Below are 15,492 nucleotides of genomic sequence, written 5' to 3'. Positions count from 1 at the left end.
GTTAGGGAAGTCATGGGCAACATCCTGTTTTACCGCACCACTTTCCGGCGTCAACAGGCCGCCTCCAGGATCAGTCGCTGTTGAATGTCAGCAGGCGAGTAGTTCTCTGTCCATACGTTTAGGAGCACGGTCCAGTAATAGGCCCAGACAACGCTGTGGGTCTGCACAAAATGGCGGACTAGTAAACTTCAGATGTGCCAAAGGGATCCATAAGGAGTACCCTGTTCGTCTGTGAGGCTCGTTAGTAGCCAGTCTCACCTGAGCGCTGCGATGTGCACTACGGTGCACACCACTCTCCCATCCAAGGTCAGGAAGCCAAAATGATTAAAATGGTGGGCGCTGTCAAGCCCCAGAAGCATAGCAGGTCACCTCATCCGCCTCATCTTCCAAGGGGCTGTGTCACCAGGCTACAGCCACCAGACTCCATGGACAACGGAGCCAAATGGCAGTCGGGTCAGCTACGGGCCGGAGCAGCAAAACAATGAGAAGAGGCTCCTCCTCTCCTCAGCACACAGGCTCACAGGACCGTTTCACAGCTTCCTGTGTGCATCATGAGCCACCATTTTCCGCTCATAGAGCCACACAACTCTTTACCGGAGAACTTTGCTTAAGGCCGTCCATTGTCATCTGACTTGTCAGCTGGTCATTCTCGGTTGTTCTGTAATCCAATATCAGGGCTCAGACTGGCAAAATTCAGCAAGAACGCCCTCACGCCGCCGTCTGAGGCTCTCCAAAGCGTGGAGCTCAGGGTTCAAGCAGCCTTCTTGCTGCATGGCCAGACCACGCCCCCTAGAATGATCACTTTTAATACAACGTATGCTCAAGTCCTCAACATCAACCTACCTGGAATTAATGTTGAGAAAGGTGGGTTGATAGAAAGAACTTGTAGCCCGTTCACATGCCTAGCTGAGGTTATGGTGATGAGAAAAAACGTTTTCAATGTCAGAAGTCTTAATTGAAAACCGTGCAATAGCTAATAAAGGGTGCACATAAAAAAAAACAAGAACTATGTCTAACTCCTGCTATGGTATCATTAATGGATTTGGTGGAAATAAATGTCGATGGCCTTTCAAAAACCTAATTAAAACAGGTGATTAAAATAAAAATGGCTAGCCCGGCAACCGCAAAAAAGCCAAAATAAATCTTAACGGTGCCCAAAGCAAGTCCTTTCTGGGCCAAGGGATAACACAAAAAATAAAACTTCAGACAACTTAGTTAATAGTGTGCCAATTTATTGGGTGCACAACCTTGTACCAACTACTGGCATACACTAATTTTGTAAAGGGATGCCTCACCATTAAAAAATAACATCAATGACCTCAGGAGGTCAATTGTCAGTGCTCAATCGCGAACAATGAAAATCCACATTGTGCAAGCTTGACCGCAGAAGCCTGCCCTGATGTTATGACAGAGGATCCTTCGTAAGTATCAACTTGATCAGAAGACACATGTTCATGCCCAGGAGCTCTGTATACTACACTCACCTGGCCCAATCCGATGCCTCTAGAATGACTTGGGCCTGCTCAGTTCTGATCTTCTTCAGAACTCGGGCAGGAGATGAAGCAGGGGGGTGGTATACAGGAGTCACAAGCTCCACTATAGATAGAAAACAGCCCCAACATCATATCCAGAATGGGATTGACCTAATGCAGAGCTGCACATTGCCACCTACTGGGACACATGGGAGTTGTTATGAAAATCTTGTGCATCCAGTCTGGTGCCTGAGAAAATTCCCATGGTAAGGGCTCTGCAGTTAAAAGTCTCTATCAGAAGCAAATGTTCAAATTTACATAGGGAATCTGTGCACTGTGGAGCTAAAGAGTGTCAACATTTGATCACGTTTCTCGACCAACAATGAGGCACTTAGTAAAGGCCAAGAGAATGCTACAGCGCAGCAAATAAAGTGCAGTCTGTATTCAGGACCTGCTAGCTACCATTAGGATAAAATGGCCCAAAAAACGTGGTCTTGAAATAAGCCAGTGTGATTGGGAAACAGTTTAGTAAAGTATGTTTCCAAGCTATTGCTGGCAAAATGGAGTCTACATTCCAGGAGGATTCTTTTTGTGAGCAATCCTGTTGGAAAATGTTTAGGACAATGGACCTTTAGGGGCAGTGAATGTTTCTATCTCTAAAGGAATTTGTATATGCTCTCAGTGAAGACCAACATTTTGCTTCACAAGCCATTATTATTGGTCCATTTATTGTGATGGCTCTGACTCCCAGGGCTTCCAATCAAATGTTTTGTGCAACTGGCAACTCAATATAAAACTCTTTTAACTAGTTCTTGGAAATGTAATCCATGAGCAATGCCTTTCTTGTGGAAGAAACACTAGGGGTTTCTCTCCTGCACAGCTGGTTTCGGAGTTATTTCCACTCTGGTATATAGATCAAATAATCAGCGTCTGCTAATTTTAGGTAAAAAAAAAAAAATCACATTGGTCTCAGTTCAATTTCCTACTTTGAAGTTCGACCACAAAGTTGAACTATGTGCTTTTAGGTTTAAAGACAATTTTGGCTATCAAACAAGTCAGTATTATAGCAGCATAGTACTTTTCGAATGCCACAAAAATCTGAAAATAATTCAACCCTTCCCTTTTGCTCAGGGGCGGCTTCTCTGCTATGGCGGAGGAGCATCGCCCAATTGCTTAAAAGCAGAAAATGAAAAATAAAATGATAATAAAACACTTGTATTTTAATTTTATTTTTTATTTACTCTGTTGAGTTTGCTGAGTCTGCCGAGTCTGGGGCGGGGCCATGTCGCAGCATCACCAGCATGAGGAGCAGGAGTAGAGGGCACTGAAAGTGCAAATCTCGGTTTGGCCGGCCGACTAGGGCCAGCCAAACCAACATGCGCACTTGGTTATCTTCAGGATATTCCTCGGAGATATCTGTAGGGCTCAGGAGCACAGGCCCCAAGTCCCTGCTGGACCGTGAAACCAGCCCGCTCCGCCCAACCCCATCACTTCTCTCATGCTGGAAGTAATGGCATGAGAGAATCGCTGGGATTGCATGGTGAGCTGGGAGCCTGTGCTCATGGGAACTGCGGTGTATGGAGCAGAGGAGCAGTGAGGTGCAGCACTGCAGTAGAAGTTAAATGTATATTTATTTTTCCCTGTACTTCCCCACCATGTAGAATGGGCAGCACCCACGACTGCTTTTGCTCCACGTTTTGCTCCACTTGTTTAAAAAGAAGAAAGGTTTGATGAACGGCTTAAAGTCTTGATTTTCTGCACAGCCTGATCTTTACACCCCTACCCACCCCCCCCCCCCCCCCCCCCACACACACACACAAACACCTGCACTTGAGATGATGTTACAAACATGTCTCTACAAACCATTGTACAGCTGGATGGCATAATGCTACTCAGACATTTTTATTCACTGCAACCACACTGGTATCCACAGTAGAAACAAAGAGAACAGTAGCATACAATTCCTAAACGTTTATCAAAACCAGCAAATAAATGTTCTGTGCAGGGCCAGTCAGCAACAGCAGCGATATATTAATGGCAACCTTAAATGAGACTTATCTTACCTGCTCTTCGGCCAGCTGAGATATGTGATTCACTGCAGCATAGGATTCGATTTTGGGATTGAAATGGTTGATAATTGCCCTGAAAGAACACAGAATTGCAATATGACAAATTATTTACGAACAAGAACGCTGGGTAACAAAACGAGGTCTAAATGCCCCAGTGATTCGGAAGACTGAGTTATTTTTAAGGTACCAAATACACCTGTCTTACATTATTGAGAAACATATTTGAAAATTAAATTAGGAACATCCAGCACAATATTGACTCTATGAAACATAATATGTTTAACCGCAGGGCAGGCCGTCAAGACCTTGTGCACGGCTATGATGTCACGGGTGTGCAACACTTCTGTATGTAATTTATATTCTGCCAGACAGGTATGGCTTTTTCCCTCTTTGTGTAAGTAATTTCCTGGGACCAGTGGATAAATAACTAGCCTTCTGAGCATAAATGTATGGCTAAGTCTTTATTCGGGGTACTCACATACGCAATGCAAGATCCACGCTGACCCATTAAATAAATATAAAAAGCAGGCAACGCGTGAACAGTAATCCCAAGGTCGAAAGAGTCACTGGACAAGCATTTTTCAAATCTTCATCATCAAAGCAACGATTGCCAGGTGTGAGACTTGAGCCACAATGCTGTGTACACAAAGAGCGGTTGAGAGTAGAAGGGTACTCTGCGGGCCTGAATAAGAGTGCCCCAGAATTCCCCATGGGCTGCACCTTTTGTTACTGGCCACAGACCTCTCATAGTTTCCAGCAGCCTACATTTCTGGGACAAACTACAGGGGTGAAATGGAGAGACTCCCATAGATAATGTCTCACTTCTAGGGGTTGAGCCAGAAATCCTCTTTAATTCTGCACCGCTGAATCATTAACTCAGGAGGTGCAGAATTAACACCCACACACCGGGGCACTCCCAATGAGGCCTTGCATTGCCAAATTGCATCTGAAGAGCATGAGGGTCATTGTTTTCAGGATACACAGTTTGTCTACAGCGTCTACTGCACTTTCAAAATAATTGAATCCACTCTACATGAGACAAGATTTCCTGAACAGGCGTTGCATGCTGGATGGTGAAGAGACCGTCAAGGAAGAGTCTGTAACATGCAACGCCACCATCCAGCTTTCGAGTCCTCCGCCTTTCACTGCTGTTCCAGCATCTGCACATGGTGTCACTCACCGCTAGAGAAGAGGAGCCGATGCAAGAGTTTGGACTAGAGCAGGTTGTGTGCGCGCCTTGAGTATATGATCTGAACGGCCAACTGTGCCATATTTAGATTTGTTTGTAATTTGAACTAGGAAATACGGTGGCTCTGGTCAGGGGTATTTTTGGGGTCATTATTGATACAAGACATGGTGTTTTTCAGGATGTTTAATGGCGAGCTGCAATTTTTAACCACATGGGATAAATCAGGGTCCTATGGGCAAAGAATCCATTGGAAATTAGGTATTCAACAGAAATGCATTCAGTATGCATCAGCCATTCACTGTAACTAGCTTGTGACTCAAACAAAGAAACAAAGCATTTGTCTCAGCAGAGTCTTACTATGATGGAGACACCTCTAAAGTAAAAGCTTTCTCATAAGCAGAATCCTGGCTCTTAAGTGGTGGACATGGACCTGCCATGGTTAACAGTGTGGTAGTAAGAAGCACAGCCTTCAATGAAAGAACCAAAGCTTACAACAGACCGAGTGGAGGCCATTGTCCATGTGCAGCAGGTTCTGACCGCAGTGCTTGCCGTCAACCATGCCTTACATTCAGTCAATCAGTCAAATCACTTTATTTCGGACACAAATGTGACCATAAAAGTATACAATATTAATATTCAGCCTTGTGGCCATTCGGTACACTGAACATGGCCTTCCGCTTTGTGGGCAATGATTGCGGTGTGTGGCCACTGGCCACAAATGCACCTATCCCAAATACGTCCAGAGCGCACAGCGCTTTACTGAAGAATATGTACAGTGGGTTCTGAGTGGAGGGGTTGGCCTTCGGCCATACTCAGTACCTTGCCACTAAAACACTGTTCCTGAATTCAAGGACTATTTTGGAAGTATCCACTCATTCATCGCTTTATAGAACACAAACTAGACCCAAAAAAGGACAGCACAGCACTTTACATCCATAGTCACTGGTCCTACAAAGTAAATGGATGGGTAAGAATAAAACATGTCAGCTAAAACAATAAAAATATGGAGGGGGAAACGTCTTTCAATAGTCTCAATGTCTGAGCGAGAAATGGCGGCTTGAGCGTGCGGGTATTGAGAGGATGGAAGCCTCCTCATAGAATACTCAAGCATCTGTATATCCTCTGGAAAAGTAGCATCAAACAAGTCTCATCACATTTAAGATAGCGCCAATTTCAGACCTTATTTATAATGGATATACGTTTTTTGTGTTCTTCTACCTCAAGTAAAAAAAAACACATTTTGGTTCGAAAACTTCTTTTGGATCTCGAACTTTGAGTCCAAACTGTAAGCTTTTTTTCCTTAGGAATAAAGAGCATTTACCAGCCGTCTAGAATGGCCACTGTTAACTGCTGAGGCGTGTCACTCTTCTTCCTAATTGGCTGCCCTTCATCCATGATGTTTATTCGTGGTACAGTTTTGAGAAGTGCTAGCATACAGTCATTATGGTTGGAGCAAGACTGTTAATCACCGAGAGGATCAGACTGCGGCGGTACTCGAACATTTAAAGGCCCGTTTGTGAATCAATTGCAGTTAAAAGAGCTGCCTCGGTCAATAACATGTCCCTCCAATTAAAAATAAATTCTTGACTAATCAAATGCAATATTGTATAAAAAAATGTGAACCCTTCAAAGTACACAACAGTTTTGGGGAACTCGCACATTTCAATAACTACTGACCAATGAAATCCAAACCACAATGAGACTTTTCTAATTAAAGCTCTACCTACACGACAAGCATCTCAAACCTGGAAATCCACCCTCTTAGACTCATGGTCATGAAGCAGACCAGAGAAATGGCTTCTCTTCCGGTTTTGATTGATCAGTATTGTGAGGGTCAACAAATCTGAGCGAAGCTGGCTCTTCTGATCCAACGGATTCAAAGGAGGAGGAAAACCTCTTGAACACCTTTGGTCTAGAGATGTTCCTGTCGCTAGTCTCATCATCAGGCTATTTGGGACAAACTCACTTTACGTGCATGACATGTAATGGTTCTACTGAGACCTCCGGCTCTGCAAAAGGAGCAATGTGCAGCATCGGTTAATGGGCCACACATCTTGCAGTCACTTGTTAGAGCCTCACATGGAGTCAGTACAGAGCCAGCTGCCACTAAGTAGCTCGCGTACATGTAGCTCAGCCCCATATGTCACTATATGAGAGATGAATGCTTTCACTTAGGTGCATCCTTTGCACAATGGTGGCCCTCCCTGATATAACATTGCGGTCTTGCAGGGTTGTGATTCAGCATGACATATTTTGGGCTTTCTTGGATTAACTGTTGCTTCTCTGGCTTAGGTGGCAAAGCCTGATTAGGTTTATAATCCTGAGAAATTGAGAAGCCTCTAGCATGTCCTCCCCTTCCCTATTCTCTTCCACGTCAGACAAATATATGGTGCAGACCTTGCAGTGCACTGGAGCGACCCCCCTTGAACATCCTTAATGACTGGAACCCAATCTCCACTGAGGACACCATCCGCCTGATGAACTCCATCCACTCAGGATCCCCCACAGACCCTTGCCCTCCCCACATCTTCAACAAAGCAGACTTCATCATAGCACCACACCTCCGAGACGTCATCAACTGCTCCCTCAACTCCGCCACCTTCCCGGAAAGCTGGAAACACGCCGAACTCAGCGCCCTTCTGAAAAAACTCACAGCTGACCCCACCGAACTCAAAAACTACCGCCCCATCTCGCTTCTTCCATTCTCGGCCAAAGTCATCGAGAAAGCTGTCAACAACCAGCTCGCCGCCTTCCTCGAAACCAACAAATCCCTCGACTCCTCACAATCCGGCTTCCGAGCCAAACACAGCACTGAGACCGCACTCATCGCAGCAACAGACGACATTCGAACTCTACTGGACAATGGAGACACAGTCGCCCTCATCCTCCTCGACCTCTCCGCAGCCTTCGACACAGTCTGTCATAGCACCCTGTTACAACGCCTCAGAAACGTCGGGATCCAAGGAAAAGCACTGGAATGGATCACCTCGTTCCTTGCCGGAAGAACTCAGAGAGTCCGCCTCCCACCATTCAAGTCAGAAGCCACTGAAGTCATTTGTGGCGTATCACAAGGATCTTCACTCAGCCCCACCCTCTTCAACGTATACATGAGCCCCCTCGCGGCCATCGCACGCCAACACAACCTCAACATCATCTCCTACGCTGATGACACTCAACTGATCCTCTCACTCACCAAAGACCCTAACACCGCCAAAACCAACCTACATGAAGGAATGAAAGAAGTAGCCGAGTGGATGAAACACAGCCGTCTGAAACTGAACTCAGACAAAACAGAAGTCCTTATCTTAGGTACGTCCCCCTCCGCCTGGGACGACTCTTGGTGGCCAGAGGCCCTTGGAAAAGCACCCATCCCGACGGACCACGCACGGAACCTGGGCGTCATCCTGGACTCCTCACTCTCGATGACCAGACAGGTCAACGCCGTTTCATCATCCTGTTTCAACATTCTTCGCATGCTCAAAATAACATTTCGCTGGATCCCAACCAAAAATAGGAAAACGGTCACCCACGCACTGGTTACAAGCCGCCTGGACTAGGGAAACACCCTAGACGCCGGAACCACCGCAAATCTCCAGAAAAAACTCAAACACATCCAGAACGCATCAGCCAGACTCATACTAGACATCCCGCGTAAAGACCACATTTCCGGTCACCTGAAAAACCTCCACTGGCTCCCCGTCAATAAGAGGATAACATTCCGCCTCCTAACCCACGCACACAAAGCACTTTACGAACTTGGACCCGAATGCCTCAACACACGACTTTCCTTCTACACCCCCTCCCGCCAGCTACGCTCTTCCAACCAAGCCCTTGCTGCTGTACCTCGCATCAACAAAACCACCATGGGAGGAAGATCCTTCTCCTACCTAGCGGCTAAAACCTGGAACTCACTTCCCACTCACCTTCGCCTCACTCAGAACCACCTAGCATTCAGAAAGCAACTTAAAACTTGGATATTCGACAAGTAATCCCCCACCCTTCTTCAAGCGCCTTGAGACCCTCTGGGTATGTAGCGCGCTATATAAATTATTTGACTTGACTTGACTTGACTTGACCTTTTGCACAATCTTGGACCTATCTTTACCCTGGTTCAGATATGGATGCTACAACAGAGTACAATATTTCAAAGCTAGATCATGGCAAGAAGTTACACAGTTATAAAATAATTTACATTTTTCTGCTGGTCAAACCTCTTCAAACAGTCTCATGGCACTTCACAACAACTTGTTACACTTTATATTTTTTGCACGCAATTTACACCATAAAAGTGCATTTTCTTGCCCAACAGAACGGGCTCATAGAGATTATCATTTATTGCATCTTTCTTGAGTTGCAAGAGGTACCAATAATTTCAGTTTTTAAAATATTTTTTGATTTTTTTGTTTATAAAATGTTGAACAGCATTACATCAAGCAAAACAGTTATGCACCAATAACTTCAGTTGTTACTTAAAAAAACGTGAATAAGATGGGGAAACGGTCAGCTGCCTAATACCAATGCATGTGGGCACTTTCTCCACAAGGGGGTCTTTGGAATGACAGGAGTTTGAGGGTCCACACTGAGTCCCGCGGCGCCCATGGAGCTGGTGGCCACTCTCCACTGCTATTACAAAGTAACTGAATAAGCTAAAACTGGCCGAGCACGGTCAGAATATTGCAATTCAACATCTTCATGTCTGAGTTCATAAAATGAAATTAAGAGTAAACGACTTGCATTCGCTCTATTAGCACTCAATGGTGTGATTAAGCATATGATTCACTGCACATTTCATGCAGCGTTTGCCGCAAAACAGCTTCTGTAATAAAGCTAAATTAAAACACCGAAACTTGGAAGCATTAGATATTTTAAAACCTCCCATGGACATACAACCCTAGAAACTGCCAACACTATTAAAACAGTTGGACAATAATCATAAAATAAACCACATTCAGAAAATTGCAATGATTCTGTGGGGAGAAGGATGGGGTCTGGGGTAACATAAAAATGATCCATACTTGTTCTCCCAATAAAGCACGGGGATGAAGGCATATACAGTGCACGCAGCGCAGCAAAATTACTCAGATGCATAGCAAAACAAACTAATTAAAATGCTGGCAGGTATGTGCGGCCCTTGTGGCGCTTGGATGGTCAGCTGGGCTGATTGAGGGCATCTGCCTACCTTTCCTAGTACATTCTGGGTTTTTCAAAAAGTGCCCCCGGCCCAAATAATGTTTTAAACTACAAGCTAAGGTGAGCATGCGCATTAGGGTGTTTCTTGAGCATGTGCAACCAACCTTGCATGCTTTTAATGACTTCTAGGAAGACTGTGCGTGAATGAGATGCTTTGTGGTACTTACCTGTGATCCGCAGCTGGTGGAAGGAGTAGCTGTAATGATGGCCTGAGACAGACACAGGACGACTGCAAAAACACCAGGATTTTCATGATAAAAAGGGCCACTGAGAGCAGCGAACATAAGGTTGGTGAAAATAATCATGTGTGAGAAAAAAATGCTGATATGGGGAGAGAAAAAGTATTATCTAGGTTTTAAAAAAATTGTACGGCAGTTTGCCTCCTCTTCCCCAACCAAATGTCTCACTACCTTGTGTGGACAAACTGAGGGGCAGATTTACAAGTCCCTTGCGTCACTTTTGCGCCACTGTTGCGTCACATTTGTGATGCAGCGGCACCGAAAAGTAGCAGCCCATTTACAACGTGATGCATCTAGGGAGATGCGTCATGTTGTAAAGCCCTGCGTTACATTATACCTGCGTCAGGTATAATGTATGCAGGGTGGGCGTTCCCACGCAAAAAGTCATGTAGAACTGACGGAGTGTATTGTAAATACGGCGCATCCATGGTAACACAAGGGTTTTGCATGGTGGCGCAGGGAAAGTGACGCATCTCCACAGATGCGCCACTTTCTTGAAATTCTGCCCCTGAGTTTTCTTTCCTGCGGAATCCACGTTATCCTAATACTGGCGGGTAACTTCTCAGATGCACGCTGGTCGTTGGCCTGCTTCCGGCTGTGGAAGATAAACCTGCCGGCTAAACAGCCCGGCAGAGCCTATCCGCCAGTCAAGGCCACTCGCTGGCAGCAATGTTTTCAATTCCCTCTGCAAGAAGGCGTGGGTCCTTCCCTTCAAGTGTCTGTCTCACAATTACATGGGTCTCAGACAGAAGGCGTTGGAAGTGACTTTTTTTTGTTGTTGCAGGTTTATATAGCGCGAACTCGACCCGAAAGTATTGGAGCACTTTACATGATCACCAGTTACATTGCACAAGGACACATTCATTTTGGTAGGCACAGGGAGATTGAGCGATTTGCCCAGAATCACAGGATGTTGAGCCGACTCCGAGACTCGAATCCGGTTCCCCAGCTCCACAAAAGAGTTGGGGGAATAACTACCTAATTCGGAAGTGGGGCGAGAGAGACACACAGACAGACACACACAGACACACACACACGCACTCCCGCATGCACGCACACACACGCCTCACTGCCATGCATGATGTGAGCAGACCGCCCAGTTAATGCAGGTGACACATTAGCACGAGTCTGCTGTAGCTGAAGAAGAATCAGGGACCCGAGGCTTTGCCTCATCTGAGGTGAGTGCCAGCTGTCTGTGTCCATGCAGCGTGCACCACAGGCATCATTGTCACTGTGCAAGCTTCCCTCTTACAGAACGCGGAGTAGCTTGCATGCGTTCTCCCACACGCAGCTTTCTTTGTATAGCATGGACTGCAGTCGTGCAAGTTGCACTCGCCCGGCTATACACAAGCCCCATACAATGGCTGACACCGCCAACCAGTCATGTCTTTGTAGCCAATTCCACTGTAATCATGGTCCTTACTTTCGCTATATAGATTGAATGTGGGCTCAAACCTCAGTTAGCTGGGGGCAAAAAGCCAGCACTGGCTGAAGAGGTCACACATAGCATGGGGGCTGGGTAGCAGCAGAGCAGTAGTACACAAATCTCGAACTCATTAAAAATAAATTCGCTTCCTAAAACCAATTCACCTCGCCAGCAGGATTAATTGTTTATTTATGGTTAGAATTAATAGCCACGAAGTTTCACGACAATGTAACAAGGAATCTGCTCATGTTTTCTCGTTATTCCTCTTTGACGGCGTAACTTCATAGAAACAGCAGAAATTAGTCAGCGACAGAGGATTAGATGGTCCAGCACACCCGCTCCTCCTGTCTACTCGCATTCTCTTTTGGTTATACAACATTCGCTATGAACTCTCTGGCCCTCTTAAAAGTGCTTCCGTGAAATGACAGGAGCCCTGCTCGTATTTTTAAACACGCTTGGAGGACTGCCAGTTGTTTTAGGATCAATCAATGTTTTACAAAGAGAAAAATCAGTGTTTCAGCCATTTAATAATTAGTTAGCAATACACAATAAAGGCCGCATTTTAGCTTCTAAATTCCACCTGTTTCTCCCATCTTCTTCCGAAGGGAGTACATTTATTCCCGTTTCTAATATTCTCCATATTCAACTCGATCATGCCTAGTAGAGGGTGCTTTAAGGCGTTGCACTATGATCATATAAATGTTTGGCTAACGGTCTCAAGGAAACATTTGGCTGCGCTCCTAAATGCTATCCAAATACTGTCAACATAGACTGCAGAGAACACGTTACTTATGATTGGCAACCCTCTTTTTAGTGGATGTTTGATCACAGATTCCTCCCCTTTTGAATTTCCATGGACCAGACTGGATCCAGAATATGTTTTAGCAATTGCTCCCGCATGCCGATAGGTGGCATTCTCAGACTTTGAGGTGATATCGCACTCCCTGCAGAAGAGACCACAGGGAGTTGTATATAGGAGTCACGCTTGCATACTGGCGTCCCTTTTCTTTTTCAACTCTACGTCGCCCTCAGACATGGATCCACCCTGACACGTTGCAAACATGGCAAGACTGACCTTACTTGAGACCTTTATAGAATTCTAAAGGTCTGTACACAGAACAGGAAAGAGGGAGGACAGTGAGCATCCATCAGAAAGCAGCTTATTCTTCTGATGGATATTTCTAACTGCAGATTCCTCGAGGGGATAAGAGTAGTCTCGGGCACCTTACTCAAACATCCAACCACTGCCACTCAGAAGCTCTGTAGCATTGGGCAGTCCCAAACAGTATGATAAAAGAGGCCACCCTGGCCACAGCCACGTCTGCAGTAAACATGCGGCGCCCTACCCATCTTAACCAGTGTGGTCTGAGAGCAAAAGGAGAGGTGAAGGATTTTTTGTTTGGCGAGGCAGAAACCTGACCGTAAAGCCACTTCTCTATGGGATGCCAGGTCCCCCTCCCATTTGTCATCATCAAGGACCCCCAAGTGAGGGACCCAGCTCGCTTTCAATTGTGTGTAGGCAACAGGTGTATTGTTATGCAAATCAATTTTGACCCTGCTCCAATGGGAACAATCGAGTCGGAACTGCCAAGTACATAGCTTGGTTCCAGTGGCACAGTGAGCACGGAACCCACATCTTGGTATAGCTGTTGCACTTAGAGCGTCATCTGCAACAACATCAAGGTGAGGGGTGGAATGCTTGAATTGTTCGCAGCCACTGCCAATCACTCAGGTCCTCATCCCAATGCATTTTCACCAAGCAACCTCATCTTGGAGCCAGTCATATGCATACTAGTCTTGACCATGCACCTATGGGAACATTCCAGCTCGGACTGACAGGCCAGGTTCTCCCTGAACCGGAACACAAGTAACCCAGGACCGTTTTCGCCCTTGTTAGGGCTCATCAGGCAGGTATAGCTTGGTGCCAGCAGCAAAAGAGAGCAACATATTTGAGATCATCACCTGCAATAGATTCACTAACTCTGAAGACAACTAGGAAGCAAAAATGCAACCAGCAGCCTGCATAAAGAGAAGTGTTCAACAGCTGTGTCACCACAAGAAGAAGTCATAAACCTTGGATTGGAGACCGGGAGGACCTCTGCTACAACAGATCTTCCCTCCCTGTCCAGAAACAGAATCGGGGACAGATCAGAGTATCAGCCACCATCACCCAAACTGGCACGTCTAGAATCAGTTGTGATCAGTCCCTCTACACCTTCTAAAGCATCTAAGGAATATCCTGAACAGTAAAAAATGCATAACACAGGGCCAGACCGCACATCAATCAAAGAAACCCTCGCACCTCACACACCACACCAACAGCCAATCCCAGGTGGAACCCGTAGCGCAGAACAGGGGAACAGCTAAGGAAGCCAACGGTTCCTCCCGAGGATGGCCAAATACAGCAAAGATCAAACACTAAATCCAGAAGCACTGAGGGTTTGCCAAACACATAGGTCTGCTGCATTAACTGCATGGCTTGAAATCCAAAGTGTTTTAGCGATCCTTGATGAGGACCCAGCAATGAAATGAAAAGATTTAACCAAACGTCCAAACTGTATCATTTTCAAGAGCAATTTGGAAATATGGGAGAAGTCTCAAAAGCCATAACACATGAGATGATTATGTATACTCGTTTGAGTAGAGAAATACTTTGAATCTAAAGTACATATGACATCATCATGTCCTCAAGTGAGACTACTTAAATACTAATCTGGCACATGATGAGTTTTAAAACGATGAACACTTATTGGAGCTAGTACTTCAAGAAAGAGCTTTGCATGAACAGTATGCACGGAATGAAAGCACAAAAAATATTTCTTTATTCATAACTAAGCAGATTTGTGTTTCCTACTTATATAACTAAAAGCTATTTATCAGGACAAAATGCATCTACTATGACTTCTGATGAAGTTAAATAAGCAATATGTACACATGTAGCTAATAAATGACAGAAGAAAATTCATATCTACATCATTAACATATAGAAAGGAAAAGCACACCACAATTAATCACCATGAAGAAAATTCAAATAAATGTTCTGCGTTGTTATAGAGCAATTTAATGTGGCAAGCAATTAAGAAATTGAATGCTAAGCAAAATTAATGCGTTGCACTTTCAGGATATATCATTTATCATTTTTAATTTGTATGAATTGCCCTTAGTTCTCTTTATACAGTGTTTTACAGCGGAGCTTTTACAGAGCATTGTAGAAAGCCTGATTTTCAACAAATACAACAATAGAGTAGGTTTAAATGCAAAGTCAGCACTCAACCTAAGGGTGTGAATTCTGCACTAAACCATCCAAGAACCCACTATGGGAACGGAAGAGGCAACAATAACTATTACACTAGTGGCATTCACATAGCGAACATAAGTATAGGCTGGAGAGCCAAAAAGAACTCAGTAATGCGGTTTCTGATGGATACCCTATGCACACAGAAAGGAGTATCATATTGACAATCAACTTGTTGTGGGGTTTGTCAATATCTAAAAGGGAAAGGTGGTCCTGAAGACGACTCTGTTGAAGGGAATCATCCAATGAATAAAGATGTGTTACGCCCTAGCCAAAGCGGATACCCCTGATGAAAGGTTGCTATAAAAGCGTTAGCAAGGGAAGTTGGGCATTTTAAACATCTGTCAAGCAGCAACATGTACATCAAGGCACACATTCACCAATTTCTTGCATTGACAATCAGGATGCATAGAGGGGCATTTTGCTCACTTAGACCTGCAGGACATTTTGGTCTGAGCCCACTCCTCTGACCCTCTACTTTTTGAAAGAAACTGTTGTGGTAGCTATTATAAAGCGGAAGAATCTGCAGATAGAAGTATCCATCAGAAGAATATGTTACTTATCTTTGATAAAGCACTGTCCCCTGCCTCAGGGTGCAGAAGGAGGATCAAA

The 15,492-nt window shown here is 45.0% G+C and overlaps 1 protein-coding gene across 2 annotated transcripts in view; it reads right to left on the bottom strand.

Moving 5' to 3' along the window:
• The window catches only part of ARMH3 (armadillo like helical domain containing 3), a 624,464-nt gene that overhangs the window by 56,186 nt on the left and 552,786 nt on the right, over positions 1-15,492 (bottom strand). For both annotated transcript variants that reach the window (XM_086922652.1, XM_086922653.1), the window contains one exon: positions 3,536-3,614. In XM_086922652.1, coding sequence (XP_086778778.1) covers positions 3,536-3,614 — 79 coding nt within the window. The remainder of the gene's footprint in view (positions 1-3,535; positions 3,615-15,492) is intronic.

Source organism: Lissotriton vulgaris, chromosome 5, assembly GCF_964263255.1.
Source record: "Lissotriton vulgaris chromosome 5, aLisVul1.2, whole genome shotgun sequence".
In the NCBI taxonomy this organism is placed as follows: Eukaryota; Metazoa; Chordata; class Amphibia; order Caudata; family Salamandridae; genus Lissotriton; species Lissotriton vulgaris.
This window is presented reverse-complemented; position numbering and strand designations above follow the sequence as displayed.